Source organism: Mobula hypostoma, chromosome 11 (genome assembly GCF_963921235.1).
Source record: "Mobula hypostoma chromosome 11, sMobHyp1.1, whole genome shotgun sequence".
NCBI classification, from domain to species: Eukaryota; Metazoa; Chordata; class Chondrichthyes; order Myliobatiformes; family Myliobatidae; genus Mobula; species Mobula hypostoma.
In genome coordinates, this window is record NC_086107.1 from 14,828,910 (window position 1) to 14,851,367 (window position 22,458).

Consider the following 22,458-nt stretch of genomic DNA (forward strand, 5'->3'; position numbering starts at 1 on the left):
GGACAGCCAACTTCATGGCATATGTCAGTGATACTGATTCTGAAAGGGCTACGTTTAACCTGGTTGGAAGATGAGGTGCTGTTCCTCATGGGAGACCAAAGAGAGGAAGATTAGAATGGGAGTGGGACAGGGAGTTAAAATGACAGACAACTAGAAGCTGAGGTGACCCTTGTGGAATGAACAATGGTGCTCTACAAAGTTGTCAGCCAACTTCCATCTGGTTCCCAATATAGACAAAATATCATGCGCAGCAAACAGATTACACTAAATTTAAAGAAATGATACAGTGCTTCACCTGACGTGGTAGCGTAGTGATTCGCACAATGCTTAATAATACAGGTGACCTGGGTTCAATTCCCACCGCTGCCTGTAAGGGTGTTCTCCCCGGTTTCCTCCCATAATCCAAAAATGTACTGGCTGGTAGGCTAATTGGTCATCGTAAATTGTCCCATGATTAGGCTAGGAGTAAATAGGGGGATTGCTGGTTGGTGTGGCTTGAAGGGTCTATTCCATGCTATAGCTCAATAGCAAAAAAAATCAATCACAAAAAAAATCAATAACACAAAAAAGTCTTGTCCTCTATATAGCTGGAAGAACGAAGATAGAAGGGCAGATAGTTAATCTCCTGCAGCTGCAAAGGAAGTTTTCATGAGAAAGGAAATAGCTACTGGTGGACATAGATGAGGAAAGAAGAGATCCCTTTTAGATGGGTGAGGGTAAGAGGCATTGGTGGTATTGGCAACATGAATGTGGGTAGGATGTCAAAGGACACAAGTAACCTTATCCTGTTCATAAATTTAAAAGATTCTGCAGATGCTGGAAATTCAGAAAAACACACACAAAATGAGGGAGGAACTTGGCAGGTCAGGCAGCATCAATGGAAAGGAATTAACAGTCAACATTTTGGGCCGTGACTCGTCAACTATTTATTCATTTCCATAGATGCTGCCCAACCTGATGAGTTCCTCCAGCAGTTTGCATCTGTAATCCTATCCTGATGCTGAGATTGGGGATCTAGTTGAGCGTAAAAAATGGGAGAAATAGAATGGACATTACTAAGGGCTCTAAAAACAATTCTGGCTAAGAAGGAACTTGCAGGACTGTAGGGAAGTAGAACAAGTCCAGGTGGATCTGGCATAGTTTTCTAAGCCTCAGTGGGTTAAATGGCCACCACCTCTGCAATAAGCATTCTGTGAACACTCAAGAATTTTCAGTTAATAAAGAGCAATGTAACCCACGTCACTGGATTCACCACCAGTGCACCATCAACAACAAAAACAATCTGCGGTATTTCATCAAGGCTTTGAAAGCAGCTCCCCAACAAACCGTCCTGGAGGCAGAGGGCAAGCTCTCCACAGCACAGCAATTCATGCTGGCTTGGAAAAACATTATTCCTAATTTATCATTTGGTTTGAAACCCTGACACACCCAATTTAAAGAGAACTGTAAATACCTTCAGCACCCAGGTTACAGTTGATTAAAGAGGTAGCTGCTCACCTAAATATACACATATACTCATGGATACTTTATTAGGAACACCTGTACACCTGCTCGTTTATGCAAATATCTAATCAGCCAATGATGTGGCAGCAACTCAATGCATAAAAGCATGCAGACATGGTCAAGAGATTCAATTATTATTCAGACCAACTGAAAAGGAAGAAATGTGATCTGTGACTTTGACCATGGAATGATTGTTGGTGCCAGATGGGATGGTTTGAGATGTCAGAAAATGATCTCCTGGAATTGTCACACTAGAGTTGGCAGAGGATGGTGCGAAAGACAAACATCCAGTGAGCAGCAGTTCTGTTGGCAAAAATAGCCTGATAATGGGAAAGGTCAGAAGAGAATGGCCAAAGTGGTTCAACTTGATAGGCAGGCAACAGTAACTCAAATAACCATGTGTACAACAGTGGTGTGCGGGAGATCACCTCTGAATGCACAAAATGTCAAAGCTTGAAGTGGATGGACTACAGCAGCTGAAGATCATGAACACACACTCAGCGGCCACTTTATTTGTAATGAAGGAGCCACGAGTGTAACTTTGCCATTAGTACCTACATCCTGAATTATGAATGAAGAGATTCTTTACAGCTGGTGATAAGACTGTTAATCGCAAACTTTGTGAATGTGAATTTCTGGCCTACAAAAGGGGGATGGCGTCTTGGAACACACATCAAAGTTGCTGGTGAACGCAGCAGGCCAGGGAGATGCTGCCTGGCCTGCTGCGTTCACCAGCAACTTTGATGTGTGTTGCTTGGATTTCCAGCATCTGCAGAATTCCTTGTGAGGGCGTCTTGGAACTCATTATTACAGAGTGTATTCTGGAGTTACAAGGTATAGCAAAATATTAACTTCAGCAAGCAATCTTCAGACCTGAATGTGGATTGTAGATTAAATTTAAAATGCAGCCCTGGACAAAAGATCCCTCAGGCTGTGGATGCCAATTAATTGAAAACCAGGCAATGCGGACTAACATTCATTTTGGGTGTCTGGAAGTGTGGGTGCGAAGGTGTGACAATTAAATGTAATTCAATGGAAACATTGTAGATATGTTGTAAATATAGAATTGCCCTTTCAGTTTTAGCATATAAAATGTCATATAATATTGGGTTGAACAGGCCTCTTCCTCCAGAGAGCGTCTCATTTTGTTCAATAAAAGACTATTTTATATCTACCAGCTGTGTCTGTCCTGTGACTTAGTTCACATTACAACATTGATGTGGTCATCCAGAACCGGACTCGGGAATAAGTTTTGACTATATCCACTATATATACAATACTTGCATTCTACATCCCATGCTACTCTGGTTCTTGCATGCCACACTCCAACCAACCAAAATAAAAATGAAAAACAAAAGCACAAAGAATTTTTCAAAACATTTTTTTTATTTCTATTCTGTTGGAAACTTGTCTAGTACAGGTCTGTTTGTGAAAATGTGCATTTCAGACCATGAACAGTGACATTTTGTAAAATATAAAAGTACAAATCTGTAATTGAATGCTTTATATAGATTGTGACCATCTGAAAATATGTGAAACATTGTTTTTTAAAAACAGACATAATTGTCGGTACGTGAAACCCCTATTCAGCCTTTGGCCTTTCAGTACAGATTATCTTCTTTAATATAAAAATACAGTACACTGCCTTTTCGGTACACAACCTTGTACAACCAACATCCGTTGTCTGTGCAGCATTATGGTTATAAACTGGAAGGTTCAGAACAGAGATGCCAAATACAGAAATGATTTGAGGTAAGCAAATGTTCCTGATATTCAGACATCATACATCAGAACTATCTTGGATCCCGAATGCATTTTCTTTCAGTCAGAACCCTTTCAGATAAATGTACAACGTATTTCAGTTTTCAGTAAAACAGGACTATGAGGCAAAATGTGAAACAAAAACCCCGGTGTATAAAGGTCTGGTTAACTGTAGTTTGAGGTAATGTGAACAGGAACCTTTCTTTTTGGAATAGAGCAGTAATCACATTAAGTAGAACTGATCACATTAACAAAAAAAATCTACAAAAACTGATGTTAATAACATAATTTTCTATGTGAAAATTAAAACCTATAACATGGCAGTATATGGCATTAATAAAAACTGATCCAAAAATAGCAGCAAAACACAATGACAAAAAGGATTTTTAATTTTTAAAAAGAGGAAAAAGCAAAAAAAAATGTTAATTTCAAACCAAGCTGGGAACTTTTCTGTAGCAGCTCAAAAGGAGTATCCACTCCATTGCTTACAATCAACACCATAAATGGCAGTATCACACAAACATATCTCCATCACATACTCCTCACACCGCATCATCAAACTGAGTTTAGTTTCTCCTCCTCCCCTCTACTACTTTCTAGCATCAGTACATACCAAGATGTGCAAATTTTCTATCAATATCTAGAAGCTGGGGTGCAAGACACTGGAACAACAATATTTCTTTCTTCTCCAAGACCGATTCTACAAAAAACAAAAACTATGGTGTTTCTCGTTTGCGGTCGCAACAGGGAAAAGATCGATGCTTAAATGGGGCCTGAAGATTTAAACAAAAAGAACATATGACAATGAATCCAATCCACCAGCACTCTTAATATGGGGCGTATAATAGCAGCAGCTTTATCCAGGTTTCCTGCCTCTTCACACTTGTCTGGGCCCTAGCCCTCTAGAAGCACCAATATTGCCTCATGCATCCATCAGGACACTGAACTGAACAAGAGAGAATAGAGAACCTGGCCTTGAGAGACTGTGGCTTGCATCTCCAAAAAGGGCAGCTCAAAGTTTCCTTCCCAGCCGGTTTCAAATTGAGGAACTATCAAGAGCATCGGGTGCAGCACAGAAGAATAAGCCAAAACTTGCTTTGGAAAATTAGTCCCGTTAAGTGAAAATGCCAATGATCTGGCCAAGCTGTAGCTTCTGAACAAGTGACAATTTCACTTTGGCTGAAAAAAAATAACAGCACCAAGCTATTGTCAATGGTGGTGGAGAGGGTGATGGGGACGGGGACAGAGCAGTCATCACTACCTATATATTCTCCCAACCTCAACAAACACTTGCAATGCCATTTAAAATAAAAACAGGTTAAAATTTCCCCCAACTTGCCGGTTAACCATAGCTCATTTTGAGAGTTCAGGCTCAAGCCTGTCCCCTCACCCTCCTTTGTGAGTTTTGCGAGGTTGTGTATCTGGTGAGGAACAGAGTTTTCCATTGCATACAGGTGCAGAAACCTAAATCTGCATGGGGGTGGGGTGGGGGTCAGTCACAACGATAAATGCTCCTCAACCACTTAGAAATCCCTGTTCTGAGAATCTTCATTTTTTTTAAAAAAAGAAAAGCAGAATGCCTTGTGGCACTTGAATTTCTTTGTTGAAAACTTAATTCATGGTGTGGATGAAGTCACTTTTGCTTAAGGACTAAGATCCTACAACTGCGCCACAAGCCTTGAACTTTGACGTCTCTCCACTGGAAGCTTCCTCTACTTCAGTCTTACAATAAATAGATCTATGTTACCTTATAAATAAATTACATGAAGTTCCTTTCATTGTGGATAATTAAGTAAATAGCTTCCAGAACAATTATGGTTACATTCTATGCGTGCTGATAAACCCTGAAGTACTCATCTACACAGCCCCCATTTCTAAATTAGTTGGCACATGAAAGATTTCTAAACACTGTTCTTTCTATTATTTTTAACATTAAAGGTCAGCGATGCCAGCAGTTTTTGGAATGTAATCATCGTTCATTGGAATGTCACAATCCAAGTTTAATTTCCCTCTCAAACACCATAGTCAACTTAACTTGCTTTGCAAAAACACAAGCATTTAATATTTCTAAACCATTCCATTTTTTATTTTTAAATTTCCACACAAAAAAGGACTTTAAAAAAAAAATCTACTGACTGAAAGTGCTTTGAAATGGAATGGTTTGAGAAAGAAAGACCATGGATTAAACCTGTCGTTAGTTGGCCAGAAAGGGCCAACTCCAGCTAGCACTCTATTTACATACGTTTCTTCTGTCAAAAAAAAAATAAAATTAAAAGACAAAGACTTTAAAAAGGTATTATAGCATTAGTAAGTGTGTGTATAATTAGGTACTTAGCCACGGGTAGTAAAATGGACCTGTACGAATAATAATAATAAGCTGGTATCCTGCAAGCCACGTGTACAGGCAATCCACAGACTCCAAATACATATAATAATGCTGATAACTAAAATACACTAATGGATTACATCAACCATTTATAAGGTGAAGAGGATAAGCACAAAGAAATCAAATTAACATTGGGACAAACTGATTATAAAGTGACTAGACACATATGCAAGCAGGTATAGAAAAGCCTAGACTGCTGTAAAAGCTATACATCGTTTCCTGACATTTTATTTCTCTTTTTTTAAAAAAAAAGAAAAAAATGATTAAATTGTTACTACCTAAAACCCTCTTCTACATTAAAAATGGTTCATTCACACTCAAAAAAAATCAAATCTAATAGCTCCCCTAATGACATTTCCTATTACCTATTATTATAAAATGCAAAAGCATAAACACTTGATTTTATTTTTTTTGTATATAAAAAACACTATTTCATTAATGTCTTATATAATCTGCATGTGTTTTGTGGCATATCACGTGTTCAGCATCGCAAATGCCTTCTTTGCCTTTTATCAGTTTCAGACTATGTCATACATAAATGCATGGTGAAGGGACATGAGCACTGAAAGCAAAAAAAGGAAGCAGTTCCCTTCTTTTTACAATGTGCTGGAGGTTTTGGAGGGGAGGTCATGATGTTTTTTTATATAATATATATAGCGAGCATTTCCTTGCAAGTTGCATGTGATCTGGTGTTAATCATCATAGGTTCACATCCCGCACGTCGGTCGGTGTGCAGGAGAGGTCCAGTTCATCCTCAATAGTTTTTGTTTCCGGGGATATGCTGGTGTTTTGTACCTGGCGCAGGCTCGACTCCAGAAGAGACTCTATCTGTTCCTGACAGGCCCGTAAACAATCCTGTGGAAAGGCAACCAAAAGGGAAAGGTAACTGTTAAAATTCAAAATAGTGGCCCAAGGGTCAGAAAATATAGCTTGTGATTTTTTTTTTTCCTTCTCATGTTAACTTCAAGGATGTGGATCTCACTGGCTGTAAGCCCATTAGATTTAGGAACAGAATTAGGCCATTTGACCCATTGAGTCTGCTCCATCATTTCATCATGGCTGATCCATTTACTCTCTCAGCCCCAATCTCTCCTACCTTCTCCCCTTCATGCCTTGACCAATCAAGAATCTATCAACCTCCACCTTAAATATACCCAATGACTTGGCCTCCACAGCCACCTGTGGCAACGAATTTCACTGATTCACTGCTCTCTGGCTAAAGAAATTCTTCCTCATCTCTTCTAGAAGGACACCCCTCTATTCTGAGGCTGTGTCCTCTGGTCTTAGACTCGCCCAGCAGAGGAAACATTCTCTCCATATCCACTCTATCGACGCCTTTCAACATTTGATAGAGGTTTCAATGAGGTCACCCCCTCGTTCATCTGAATCCAAGTGAATACAGAGCCAATGTCAGCACATCCTATGGCAGCAGTTAAGATGATCATTACTAAATCCTCCCCAAGCTGAGAGAATCACATTGAAGGCTTGGCTAAGGAGTTCATGTACGTGCAGGCCAAGCCAGACAAAAGGCAGCCACTTTTATTCCCTGAAGGATATCAGTTAACACACACAAATTGCTGAAGAAACTCAACAGGTCAGGCAGCATCTATGGAGTGGAATAAATAGTTGTCATCTCAGACCCAAGGCCCTTCTTTGGGATTGTCTATTTCTCCCCACAGATGCTGCCTGACCTGCTGAGTTCCCCCAGCATTTTGTGCGTGTTACTCTGGATTTCTAGCATCTGCAGAACCCCTTGTGTTTAGGATTTCAGTTAACGGGGAGATTTTTGTAAAAATTAAAGATGAAAGATTAACTTTATCATGTGTATATCAAAACATAGTGAAATGCGCCATTTCCGTCAACGATGAGCACAGTCCGAGGGTAAGATGGGGCAGCCGGCAGGTGACACCTTGCTTGGGGCACCAACACAGCATGTCGATGGCTTACCAACCCCTTGTCCATGCTTCTTTGAAATGTGGGAAGAAAGTGGAGCCCCCAGAGGAAACTCACACCGTCACAAGGAGAACATAAAAACTCCTTACAGACAGCGATGGTATGGAACCCGGGTACCTTGCGCTGTAATACTGTTACACTAACCCCTAGGGTACACTGAGGCTGTCTCCAAGAAGGGTCAGAGCCGTCTCTATTTCCTGAGGAGACTGAGATCCTTTAGCATCTGCTGGACGATGCTGAGGATTTTCTACGAGTCTGTGGTGGCCAGTGCAATCATGTTTGCTGTTGTGTGCTGGGGCAGCAGGCTGAGGGTAGCAGACACCAACAGAACCAACAAACTCATTCGTAAGGCCAGTGATGTTGTGGGGATGGAACTGGACTCTCTGACGGTGGTGTCTGAAAAGAGGATGCTGTCCAAGTTACATGCCACCTTGGACAATGTCTCCCATCCACTACATAATGTACTGGGTGGGCACAGGGGTACATTCAGCCAGAGACTCATTCCACCGAGATGCAACACAGAGCGTCATAGGAAGCCATTCCTGCCTGTGGCCATCAAACTTTACAACTCCTCCCTTGGAGGGTCAGACACCCTGAGCCAATAGGCTGGTCCTGGACTTATTTCCCGGCATAATTTACATATTACTATTTAACTATTTATGGTTTTATTACTATTTAATTATTTATGGTGCAACTGTAACGAAAACCAATTTCCCTCGGGATCAATAAAGTATGACTAAGACTATGGTACCTTGCACTGTAATACTGTTACACTAATCCCTATGCTACCATGGCATTCACATTAAAAAAAAAATTACCGTGCTACAATTTTAAAAATTTAATCCAAGATTTTAGTTCCTCAGATATAAATTCCCTAGTTCCCATGGCAAAAATTAAACTCAGTACATCTTAATCCAGGTCTCTGGCTGACAGTCAAGAAACTACTACTGTTGTCATAGCCATAGAGGGTGTGGTTTAGGGAAAATGAACTTTTAGAGTGTGGGCAGATGAAGATTTAGTCCCCATAATGATGGAAGTGCAAGGAGGCAGGCAAGGAGGAAGCCAGGAGATCTCAGTTGTAGGTCTGGAGTCAAGATTACAAATACTAATTTCAATTATCACCTGTGGTTCTGGTGTATTGAACACCAGAGAGGTTTGCAATAAAGAGCTCAAGTAATTTTCCTCCAGTTGTCAGTGCTAAGTAAACCTATGCAAGATATAACAGCCGAGAACATGCAGAGGCAAGTACAATAAGGGCTAGTGGGGAGCAGGATATTCACAACATGAGACCCAGCATAGCCAAGATTAATCCCATTCGAAACAACTGTTCACTTCAACAAATTACTCGCCCACAATCAGGAGTCACACTGAAAGCCTACTTGAGCTCTCTACAGATCACTTTGGTCAACTGCCTAGCGGTTAAAAAGCAGCCACACTTATAAAAGACAAAGAAGTCTGGTTATATGAGCAAAGTTTCAGAAACAATTATAACTGGGGAGCTCAATTCTAAGTTTCTATCGACCAGGAAGAACAATTTTCTAATTGAGGGGTCGAAGCCCGAAACGTCGACTGTTTATTCCTCTCAATAGTTGCTGAATTCTTCCATCATTACAAGTGTGTTAAACTATTTTCCACCTGCTACATGGTGGAATTTGACAAAATCCTTGCAGCCATCCAAATGCCGGAGGCATGTCATGTCCTTAAAGTCAAACGAAGCATTAACAGGAATTGGTAACCCTCCAGCAGCGAAACAAACAGGATAGGCCCAACATCCACGACAGGAAGCCTCCAGATATTCCCCTCCCACCCACTCTACTGGAAGCTGAATTTTCATTATATTGTCCTGCGGTATGCAACATTCCAGGACTGTGCCTGGTATGCAGTTGGTGCCAACAAACATCACTTTGAGAAGTGACGACTGGATTCAACAAAAAAAAATTCTGCAACTGGGGGCATGGAGCACAACAGCACAAAAACAGGCTCTTCGGCCTATCCAGTCAATGCCAAGTAATTATGCTGCCTACCTCCATTGACCTCCACTGAGACCATACCCCTCCCATCCCTGTACCTATCCAAATCTCCTATTGACCTACACCTACACCATAGACCTCCATACCCCTCCCATCCCTGTACCTATCCAAATCTCCTATTGACCTACACCTACACTATAGACCTCCATACCCCTCCCATCCCTGTACCTATCCAAATTTCTCTTAAATGTTGAAACGGAACCTGCATCCACCACTTCTGCTGGAAGCTTTTGACGCACTTACACCACCCTCTGATTGACGAAGTTTCTCCTCACGTTCCTGTTGTGTATTTCAGTAATCTTGTAAATATATTGTTTAATTAAGCATTTTTTGTTGTTTATATAATTCATTACGATTATAAAAATATGTGAATTGCATATGTCATGATACGTCCGCGCCTCACTTAAATTAAAACACAAAGTTAGACTCACGTTTCAGACTCCCATGTCATCCTTTGAATTAGCTTAATGTTTTGAAATTACAAAACATAACTGTTTACCTTAAACATTTCATCTTCCACCCTTAATCCATGACCTCTAGTCCTAATCTCACCCAAACTCAGTGGAAAAAACCTGCTTGTGTTTACCCTATATATACCCTGCATAATTTTGTATACCTCTATCAAATTTTTCATCATTCTCCTACACTCCAGGGAATAAAGCTTTCAGAACTCTCATTTTAGAAACTCAGATCAATCCATTTTATGTTTATTTTTTATTTTAAAAGGCACATGTGACCTTTCCCTCTGCCCCCGCCCCAGGGAACATCAATCCTTGCAGTCAGGATCAAATGCTGAATTTGCCCCTTCTGTTATCATCTACATGACTGGGAACAAATGGTATCTTTTAGGAAGAAAGTATTATTCTGCCCCCTCAGTATCATTCTCAGCTAACTCTACAACTAGTCAGAACAATTGTCTCTTTATTTTACGCAGTGCTGCAGTTAACTCTGGGAAGAGGAAATGGCCAACTTTGGAACTGTGACATCAAATGCCAACTCAGGTACACAGTGGAAGCAGTGAATAAAGTCAATGACTTATCTTAACACATTTACTATTAATTCAGTGGAGAACATTTTAACTTGCTGCATCACTGTCTGGTATAGCGGGGGGGGGGGGTTACTGCATAGAATCGAAAATAGCTGCAGACGGTTGCAAACACAGCCAGTTCCATCATGCGCACTAGCCTCCCCAGGCATGGAGGGCATCTTCAAAAGGTGATGTCCATCATTAAGGACCCCATCACCCTTGACACACCCTCTTCACGTTGCTACCATCAGTGAGGAGGTACACGAGCCTGAAGACATACACTCAACATATTAGCACCAGCTTCTTCCCTTGTGCTATTGGATTTCTGAATGGACAATGAACCAACCCATGAACAATACCTCACAACTTTTTGTTCGTGTTTTGCACTACTTATTTAAATATATTTATATTTCTTATTGTAACTTAGTTTTTTTTGTGTGTATTGCACCGTACTGCTGCTGCAAAACAACAAATTTCATGACATATGTCAGTGAAATTAAACCTGATTCAGATTCCAGGCCTAATGCTTCCTTGAGATAAAGATACTCCAGGCTATGCAGCAATATTAATCTGATCCATTTTCAGTGAAGTTCTGACTTTGGAGAGTCAGTGCAGCACCAGAATCACGGCCATCAATCACAATTTGTCAAGGTCTACAGGACTGCAAAAGGACAGAGGTCACCTCACAGTTATTCCTCTAAACCTTTCCCAGGGCTTAGTTAGTCAGAGTGACAAAAGAATGCCTGTCAATTAACTTCCTCACCATTTCCCCAAACATCATTGATGATATCACTTAACGATTTACACACAAAGTGACCTTGTGTCCTATACCAACCAGCAGCGAAGCAGAAGGTAATCCACCTAGGATCTATGAGATTTGCAACAAATTCACCCCAAGCAACTTCCAATTCTATTTAAACAATAATGCATGATTGGGAAAGAATAATGGCAATTAAAAACAACAGCTACTTACAGAAAAATAATATTTACTGCAAAGGACAAGCAAAAGCCAGAAAAAGGAAAACGTTAACCTTGGCCATTGAATTGTTTTTCCATTCACAACTCAAAAGCATTTCTCAGTGAATTGTTTCTGAAACATTTGGAAATACAACAGCCAGCGTAATCCTACAAAATGGAGAGGTTGCAAAGTATTTCTGCGAACACTGGTTAAGGGTAGAACATTGTAATCTTAAAACTGACCCAACAGGAGAGCTAACCTGCCCCCAAAATTGCTGGCGAACTTTTATCGATGTGTGATAGAGAGCATATTGACATATGGAATTTCAGTGTGGTACTCTAGCTCAACAAGACAGATTTCATAGCACTCCAGTGGATGACTAGGATGGCTCAGCACATCTACTACCAGACCTGGAGACGATCTACAACGCTACAATGTGCCTACAATGTGCTTGTTACATCATTAGAGACCCATCCCATCCCGGAAACTGTTCAACCTCCTGCTATCTGGTTGGAGATACAGAAATATCTTAGCCAAGGTAGTAAGACTGAAAAACAGCTTCTTCCCGAGGGCTGTTGTGCAGCTACATCCGGCTCGCCAATGGCCTTTGAGTGTCACAGAACAGCAAAGTTACTTTTTGCATGCAAATATGGGAGTTTTTAAAATTAAGCCATACCACATGTATTGTAAATATGTATTGCACGGACTGGAGTAGCACCACAATCTCGTTGTCTTGAACAATGACAATAAAGATCTATTCTATTCTAATATCAATTGGAATTGAAAGATTGAACATAGATTTCATGGGAAGAAATTTTGCAAATATCAGTAAGTGGTCAAATCACATCAGATTGTCAGGCCACTAGATCCCTCTCCAAAAACAAATATGCATCATTAAACAAAGAATCTTTGGCATTTTGTCTATTTATTCTTGATCCTTCCTCAATGGTCAAATTAATTTAATTAGGTCTCAGCCGGAAAACTCAGCTCTTTACTTTTCTCTTTAGATGCTGCCTAACTTGCGGAGTTCCTCCAGCACTTTCTGTATGTTACAACAAACTAAATTTGTGCCATAGGTAGTTTTCTTGCATGGGGAGTGGTGGGTGTGTGGGGTGCACTGCCAGGGATGGCGACAGAGACAGATACATGAGGGACAATTAAGGGACTCTTAGATAGGAGTATAGATGAAAGAATAATGGATTATGTGGGAAGGAAGGGTTAAGAGTTTCACACAACATGTTGGGCCGAAGGACCTGTACTGTTCTATCACACCACAGAATAACTCAAAAAAAAAATTTTTTAAAGTGTGGGTGGGGGGGGGCACAAGAATAGGGACTGGTGAAAGGGGAATGCCTGGTCTCAAGCTCCATTGTCATTGCAGAGTCCTGTTCTGGCCTCCATTGCTAGAGTATCACTGGAGAACCAGAACTTTCTGCCATTCCTGGACCTCGGACTTCCAGCTCCTTCTCGGGATATTTCATTTTGTTTCCAGGCCCCTTTAAAACTTAACTTTCTCCCCAAATCCAACATGCGGCATGGACTAGATGGGCCAAAGGGCCTGTTTCTGTGCTGTAGTGCTCTATGTCTCTAAGACTCCATTCAGGGGTTCCCAACCTTTTTTACGTTATGGAGCAATACTATTACCCCAGGGGTCCATAGACCCCAGGTTGGGAACCCCTGTTCTATATAAATTGAGGATCATCTCCAAATGATAGACTGGACAGAAGGGTTCAGTGTTGACAGAGATTAATCTCAAGTAATCTTTACTTAAAAGCCTGGGAGATTTTCAAATAATCTTTCAAGTTTCTCAAGAAGCTTTTAAGTAATCTTTTACTTAAAAGCCATTAAAAGACTTAGAAGGCCACAGGCAGAATCTCCAATGCAGGAACATTGCACTGTTTGAGGATATATTTTGTCCAGATGAGATTTTCAACCAGAGCCCACAGCCCCTCTCTGACTTCATGAAGAACAGAGGTGATGTCACCAGTAATCTAGGGAAGACTTCTCTCCTATCTCAATATTTCAAAGATTAGTTATCTCATCATTAAAGACCCTCACCACCCAGGACAAGTTCTCTTCTCTTCACAATACTACCATCAGGAAGGAGGTACAGGAGCCTGAAGACCCACACTCATTGTCTTAAGGACGGCTTTTTCCCCTTTGCCATTAGATTTCTAAACAGTTCATGATCACAACCTTCTTATTTGTCTTTTGCACCATTTAATTTTGTAGCTAATAGTAACTTCTGTAGCTTTATGTCTTACACTGTACTGCCACTGCAAAACTGCAGATTTCATGGCATATGTCTGATATGCCATGAAATCTGATTCTGATTTGAGAGCGTTTGCTGTCATAATTCCTACAGATGGCCGAGCTCCAGGAAAACCTCAGCCAGCCCCATCACAGGCACTAGTCTCCCCAGCAACAAGGAGACCTTCAAAAAGCAATGGCTCAAAATGGCAGCATCTGCCATTAAGGACCATCATCAGCCAGGACATGTCCTCTTCTCAATGCTACTATCAATTGAACAGACAATGAATTCATGAACACTACCTCACTATTTTAGTGCTCTTTAATTTATGTATTTATAATAATATATAACAATATATAACATACATAACTATATATATAATTATTATTTTAACTTATAGGTTTCTTAGCTTTTATTATGTATTGCAATTTACTGCTGCTGCAAAATAAATTTCACAACATGTACCACTGATGATAAACCTGATTCTGATACCTCTGTGGCTGCAAAGTGTTTTTTTTTATAGGCGGGAAAAAAGATGTAAAAGGGCCTATAAAACTACCAATCTTTCCAATCAATCCAACTCTCTTCCCCTCAACTTTCTTCACACGACAGCACAAGTGTTTTGCAGAGAGGTGTGAGGTGCTCATCATCGGAGGGTCATGTTTGCTCTTTAGTGTGCTCACATCTACAATCCCCTGAGAAAAACAGAATCCCAATGTAAGGTGTGTGGGCAGGCGAAAGATTAAGCTAAAGACAATTAGAAACATGATCACACCTAACAAATTCACACAATGAGAGAGGACCTTTTGAAAAGCAGGCGGCTTCCCAAGGGTCTCAATTATGCTTAATTTGAGTTCTAATTACCAGTGATCAAAGTGAAAACAGGAAGTTAAACTCAATGCCAGAACTGACTGATCTGGAACTAAAGGTTCCATACACACTCAAGACTTAAAAATTTCAATGAAAATGGGCAAACAAATTTCTTAGTATAATCAGAAGGTTTTATTTCATCTTTGTTAAGTTGCCTGAATTCAATCTGTAGTTCAGGATTTTGAGAACAGAGAATTAATGTGGAGACCAAATTGTTTCTCTTCACTCCCACCCCCCCCCAACACCTTTAAGTATCAATTTCCTTTAAATCTTTTACTAGTTGCAATTTAAGATCTTTTGCATCTTTATTCCCCACCTCCGTCTCTTCTCACCCGCCCCCACCCCCACAAAATGCAGAGGAGGGCAAGGGTGGAGGCAAATTTCAACTTTAGCCCCTTGGTGAGAAAATGAGATTGGCTCACAGGTACCTAGCATCCATTAACACAAGAACAGTTACTTTCCACATGAAGTAAGGCTGGTCAAGCCCCACTAACCCACCCCACCACCACTACTTTATCATTTCCTGGCAGTCACTTTATGTGCAGACACACCTGTGCCTTTGTGTCACTTTATGGACTTAAAAATAAGCTATTTTATGTATTTACTTTTTTTTACTATTGGGTTCTTTATCTTATTGTGCATTTATTTTGAGCTGCATCGGACCTGAGGTAAAAATCGTTGTCTCCTTTACACTTGTGTACTGGAAATGACATTAAATAATCTTGAAGCTTGTGTTAACTTCCAGTCGTTTACAACAGCAAATCGGATGCACCCAAGACTCACACCACCAGGTTCCCATCTTCACTTCACTTGCCCATCACTTAGAGATGTTCCCACAACCTATGGATTCACTTTCAGGGATTCTTCATCTCATGCTCTCGATATTTATGGCTTTATCTGTTTATTTTTATAATTTCTTTCTTTTTGTACTTGCACAGTTTGTGGTCTTTTGCCCCCCCGAGTTTTGAACCCCCGAGTTGGTGCAGTCTTACAATGATTCTATTATGGTTATTTTCTGTTATGGATTTATTAAATAAACCCACGTGAAAACGAATCTCAGGGTTCTACACGGTAACATTTATGTACTTTGATAATAAATTTACTTTGTACTTTGGATGATTGGAAGGGCATACAAAGGTTTGTGAATCTGCTGCTTCAGCATGTGAACACATCTACGAGAGGGGAAAGCAAAAATCCAACATCTCTCTGGATTATTGTCGCTCTTCCAATCCCGCATTCTGCAAGAACCAGGACTGACGAAAGTAGCACTCTTAACTCATGAAAAGTGAATTACACCAATTTATCTATCTCATCTGCCAAGCACCAGGTGGCATTGCATCTCCAGCTAATGCCATCAGAAAACAAACACAAGAATCAAGAGCTATAAATATCATCATTCTTTGCTGTTTTGGATTAGGTAGGACTAAATCACAGAAAGGGAAGCAGGGAAATTCAGCTCTGGTATGGTCAAGTAAATCTAAAAATCAGTCTTAATTATCACCTCATCTGTAAACTTGAGACAATGACATCTTTGTTTACAGTGCTCCATTTACACTAGAAAGGCTATCTTTGCTTTTCCTTCTGTACTGGTGGTCCTTCAAGTGGTGCTGAAGTTAATTTGGGCGTAGAACTCTTGACCTAACACAATGTTTGTCCCACCATTGTGGCAGAAACAAAAGCCCATCTCTGCATCAGAGACCATGTATAGCTTTGCTGCGCATTTACATTTAGCTTCCTCTTGTTAAAGGAAGCCTCCTCCCCCTCTTTCATCCTCCAATTGATCCCTGACTACTTTATTGCTCCGTTCCCTACTGAGGCACATCTTCTGCCATCCAGCGAGGCTGAAGAACGAAGTGGCGTAAATCAGGCGAAGCCTCCGCTTTAACAATGAGATAATGCCGCTCAGCCAACGACATTCACAGCACAGTTGCAAGGTGCAATAAAAATTGGGCTGAGATCATTGGGAGGTCTTGAATAAAAGACAGTGGCACCACTTGACATTAAGAGGCCTTGGGTTACAGGCCGAATATAAAGGTCACAGACACCATGAGGTCCATTTATCACATTTCTTATGAGCTATTTCCTCCTCTCCTTTTAAGCTAAACCCTCTGCTCGTCTCTACTGATACACTATTAATTGCTGGACAGCCAGCCAGTAAAGGATCAGACATCTATTGTTCCATTGAATGTTGAAGTACATAACATGGCTCTTATTACTGAACTACCAAAATCCCTTTCATTTCGGGCCTCTCCACCAGAGCATTTCATAACGATTCCCAGTTTTTGATGCAAGTTTTCAAGCAGTGACACTACCACTGCAGTACATATAAAAGTAATTTATGATTTTGTAGCGTTTAACTGGAGCTGTGACCAAACACAATTTGTACGTCAAACCTATTGTTTTATCAGACTCACGTCCACTGTGCTGGGAAGAGACCGGTGGATAAGAGGGTGAGCCCTCCCAAGCAGCTCACAAAAGAAAAAGATTAGCTTTACTGGTCCATAAGACCATATGACATAGAAGCAGAATTAGGCCATTCGGCCCATCGAGTCTGCTCTGCCATTTCATCATGGCTGATCCATTTTCCCTCTCAACCCCAATCTCTTATCTTCTCCCTGTATCCCTTCATGCCCTGACTAATCAATAATCTATCAACCTCTGCCTTAAATATACTCAATGACTTGGCCTCCAGAACCACCTGTGGCAATGAATTCCACAGATTCACCACTCCCTGGCTAAAGAAATCCCTCCTCATTTCCATTCTAAAAAGACACAACCCTCTATTCTGAGTCTGTGTCCTCTGTTCCTAGACTCCCACCTTTACAAACATGGACATAATTTGTCACAGGTACATCCAAGTATGCAGTGAAATGCTTTGTTTGGGTCAATGACCAACATCACCTGAGATTGCCGGGGCCAGGCCAAAAGTGTCACCGTGCTTCCAGCGCCAATTTAGCATCCGCACAAGTTACAAACCTTTGGAATGTGGGAGGAAACTGGAGCACCTGGAGCAAACCCACGCCGGGGAGAGCGTGCAAACTCCTTACGAACAGCAGTGGAAACTAAACCATGATCTGTAAAATTCTAAACCAGCTGCTACGCTATGGTGCCACGGGAAGGAGCAGCAAACAACCTCAGCTGATTTCTTAAAGAGTAACAAGTGATAGAAGACAATATTCTTCCCCTTGTTCCCAAATGCCTGAACCTTCGCCAGAATCAGACTTTTATCACTGACTTGGATGTGTGATTTGCTGTTTTGCAGCAGTCTAGCTGTGACAGACAGGAAGTCCCCCTCCTGTGAGAACTGCACCCCTTGACACAGCTGAACTCCAGCATCACTAGTTAGGCTGCCTGTTTTCAGATGCTGGCCGTGAGCTGCTTCAACTTCCCGGATGTCAACATCTCAAAGGATCGACCCAGGGACCAACAATATTGATGCAGCCACGAAGGAGGCACGCCAATGCCGTACTTCATGAGCAGGTTCAGGAGCTGAGCTATGATTTGCAAAGACTTCAGCAAGTTTCCCCAGCTGTACCGCGGAGAGCATTCTGGTCACATCTCTGCCCGGTACGGAGCCCCTCCAACGTGCAAGATCGCAGGAAGTAGTCTCAGCCAGTTCCATTGTGGGCACAACCCTCCCCATCATCGAGCACATCCTCAAGGGGCGTCCGTCCTCTTATTACCGCCATCAGACAGGAGCTACAGGGCAGACTCACGCTCAACTCTGCCGTCAGCTTTCTGAACGGTCCCTGAACATTACCTCCCCATGTGTAAATCAAATATATTTATTTTATTTGTGACTTATAGAGTATTTTTGTCCTGCTCCGCAATGCTACCACAAAGCAACAAATTTCACGACATGTCAGCGATAAGAAACCCGATTCTGATTCTAAACAATAGTTACGGGATATCAGGAGGGAAGCAAGTCTTTTAAAGATACATCAGACACCATCACTACAGTTCCATTTTCCCCAACCATTCAGAACAATCAAACAACGAGCAATGCCCTCGTGGTACCATAAAGTACTTGCCTGATAATTACAAACAGCAGTAATACCGCGCATGAGGCGATAAGGGGAGTAGATAGAGTGGGCAACCAGTGATTTATTCCCAGGGCAATGGCTAATATAATGTATCATTTTAAGGTGATTAGAGGAAAGGATCAGAGATAGTACTTTCTTCACACACAGACTGATGAGTGTGTGGAACGCACTGTCAGGGGTGGTGTAAGAGACAGATATGTTAGAGATTATTTAAGAGTCTCCTGGATGGGCAAATGGATGAGAGCAAAATGGAGATCTATGTAGGAGGGAAGGGTTAGATTGATTTGGAGTAGGTTATAGGTTTGGTGCAACATCGTGGGCCAAAGGCCCAGTACTGTTCTATGTTCTAGTGTGCTGTGAATTAATCAAACAACCCATCAGAATTCCAGAAAACCACCAAAATAACATGTAGCAGCAATACAGGCAGCGTGGGCTGTGGTAGAAGGCGTGGCAAGGGGAAGCAGAACTAGCGGAATTTACCAAGGATGACACAGAGGTGGCCACTCTGCCTGTCTCCCCTGTGCTGGCTCTTTTGAGCGAACACCCAAACTAGTACAAAAGAAGCCTGGGACGCACCCCCCCCTTCCACCTGTACAAAAGTTCATCCATTTTTCACGCTTGCTTTCACTTCTAAGATAAATAAATTGATTCCCCATTTTGGTGGCGTGGGGAGGCGTAGAGAGGCACTTACCGGGTCACACTTGATGATCTGTGATAGGAATTCTGTGAGGGACTGGTAGGAAAGGAAGCTGTTGCTGTTCCCCAGGTGGAGGCCGTGAACCGCGGCGGCCACACTCCCGGCGGCAATCATGGAGGGCGGGTTCGAGATAAACTTGACGTCTGCAGACAGAGAAAGTGTCGAGGGTTTTTTTTATCAGTGAGCGCGGACAAAAGGAGCAGAGTGTAGCAAACGCACCTTACCGTCCTCCCTCGCCGCTGCAAACAGCTCCCCCCTCAACTCCCAACCCCCAGCGTCGCAGTATCCAGACACCAGCAGGGAGAGCACTCAAATGAGGGAGGCCGTAAAGCTTGGAGGCCAGTGCTCTGCTCAAGTAAGTGAGGCCTCATGACAAACTGTACGCCACCTCCCCCCACGATTCCCCCCCACCCAGCCGCAGTGTCTGAACGCCAGAGGGCAGAGGCTTCAAGAGTCTAATGTCGCACTGTCTGGACAGAAGCACTCTGCCCAAGTGAGGGCCATCTCCTGACAGGCAAGCGACACCTCTGCTGTAGGTCTGCGCTCGAGACCACTCCCTCCATCTCCTCCGCGGGCCTCATGGCTGCAGTAAAAAAAAGGCCAGCGATAACCTGAAGGATCCCACCCACCCTGCTTTGTCCCAATCCCACCAGGGAAGAGGCTATGTAGCATCGATGCCTGGACCACCAGACTCAAAAATGGTTACTTCTCCCAAGCCATCAGGGTGATCAACACTTCCACTCATTAACACACCCCATCACCACTACATGCAGATCACCCTACGTACACACGATCAGTAACAGCTACCTGTACGTTATGTTCTGTAGGATTGCTTTCATATTTATCTTTATTGTGACTTTCACTATTCTTTTACTGCATTCTTAGTTTTTTTAATGCTCAGATCGGATCCGGATTAACAATCATTTTACTGTCCTTTGCAGTCATATTCTGAACAATGGCAAGAAACCATCTCTGCAGTGAGCAGGGGAAGGCGGGCGGGGAGGAGGAGTTGGTGGGCCTGCAGAGCGAGGCGAGTGAGCCTTGGCAGTACGTCCCCTTGGCCAACGACACTGGGGCCGGAACTGCACCACGGAAACTTAAAAAGACACGTTTCCCCGTCCACTTCTATGCTCGCGGGTGTTCCATGCAGGCAGCACAGTTCTGCCCTTTTGTGTCGGAAACAAGGAATGATTTGTACAGGAGGTCACTGGTTTCAGCATTTTAACGAGGGGCGATGGGAGGGATGGTGGGGCGGGGGGGAGGTTTGCCTTCGTGCTATAATTGGGTGCCCCGGAGTGAAGAATACAGCATCGCTGACAACCTGGTGTTGCCCTGTGACGTGTACAGTTTCACACAGCAGGGGCTAGTGCATCTGACGCGCTGACAAGAAAGGGCAGGTTTTCTGGGCGGTAGAGGGGTGGGCAGAAAATGTCGGTGTGGGGAACGCTGCCCACCCCTCTTCCTTCCCCACTACTCGTCCAAATCAATTCAATCCAGTGTCCCTCCTCAGCTATCCTAATACTCTGTGCTCCTGAACTACAGGAGCAAACCCTGCCACCCCCAGGGCGGAAGCTTCCCTAAGCACTTCAGATCAGCCCAGGGTTTAGGGGGTGGATTTAATCTAGCACTATAAGTCACTCTTGCCTGCAGAAAAGGAACTGTGTGGGGCCTTAAATTTACCCAAATCAAAACTGCTCACAAAATCGTGCAGGTATGACAGGCCTCGACAAGCTGTATTCTTGAAACGACACAGAACTGATTTCAAGTTTGCATCATTAATAAGTCAAAAATTTTCCAACTATGTAATTATTAGAGATAATTCATTATAAGCCTGCATTGGCCTGGTTACAGATTTTTCCTGTTATCCCAAACACCATTCTATCTCCTTGTAAATGGAAGATTTCTTTTAAGAACCCCTCAGTGAGCTGTCCACGCCAGGAGCTATTCATAGCTGGCAATTATGTGCTAACTTCAAACAACGCTAATAAGGATTTTTTGCTCTACCACAGTACAAAAGATCTTTAGCAAAATCCAGCCCTATTAAGTAGACAATTCGGAGGTTGCATAAAAGGATTTCTGCTTAACATCACCTTGAATGTAATCCCTTCCATTAAAAGTCTTTTAAATCATCCCTCCCCCCCTCACCACCACACACCCAACATCTCCTTCCCCCCCCCCAACCCACCCCGCTTCACACTTCTCCTTGAATCTTTTGTAAAGGGTAATTACTTCAATGCTGTATTTATGCATTCTGTTCAGGGCTGGGAAGCTAAATGTTGTGTTTCAGGAATTAGCCTCGCCTATTCTTTCCCCACCTACCCCCCACACAAAAAAGTAACGGGAACCATTGATCAAGACTCTGGAATGTCAGCAATCCCCAACCTTTGATCTGTCCTGTTCCGTCCAGCACTGGGAGTGCTAGCACAGCAAAACAGGGTTCAAGCAAGTAAAACAACAGAGCACATTAGCATTCGCTAACACAACATGCTGGAGGAACTCAGCAGGTCAGGCAGCGTCCATGGAAAAGAATACACAGTCGACGTTTCAGGACGAGGCCCTTCATCAGTAGCGGAGCTATTACAGACACTGCCCGCGGGGAGATTGTACACTTCCTTTCTGTGACCGGTGGTGTGCCACAGGGATCGGGTGCTGGGTTCGCCATTGTTTGCCATCTATGTGAACGATCAGGATGGCAATGTGGTTAACTGGACCAGCAAGTTTGAGGACGACACCAAAATTGGAGTTGTAGTGGGCAGTGAGGAAGACTATCATGGCTTGCAGTGGGATTAGGACCAACTGGAAAAATGGCAGATGGAATTTAACACAGACAAGAGTGGGGGGTTTGACTTTGGAAAGACAAACTAAAGTAGGACTTGCTCTGTGAGTGGTAGGGTTCTGAGGAGTGGGTTATAAAGAAAGCTTTTGGCATATTTGTCTTCATAGATCAAAGTATTAAGTATAGGAGTGGGGATGTTATGC

At 42.4% G+C, this 22,458-nt stretch overlaps 1 protein-coding gene across 1 annotated transcript in view; it reads right to left on the minus strand.

The window, feature by feature from the left end:
• Positions 1-2,904: 2,904 nt before the first annotated feature.
• Positions 2,905-22,458, minus strand: part of ccnd1 (cyclin D1) — a 28,229-nt gene continuing 8,675 nt past the window's right edge. The window contains exons 4-5 of the mRNA XM_063061700.1: positions 19,474-19,622; positions 2,905-6,505 (exon numbers count right to left, since the gene is read on the minus strand). Coding sequence (XP_062917770.1) covers positions 6,350-6,505; positions 19,474-19,622 — 305 coding nt within the window. The 3' untranslated portion in view covers positions 2,905-6,349. The remainder of the gene's footprint in view (positions 6,506-19,473; positions 19,623-22,458) is intronic.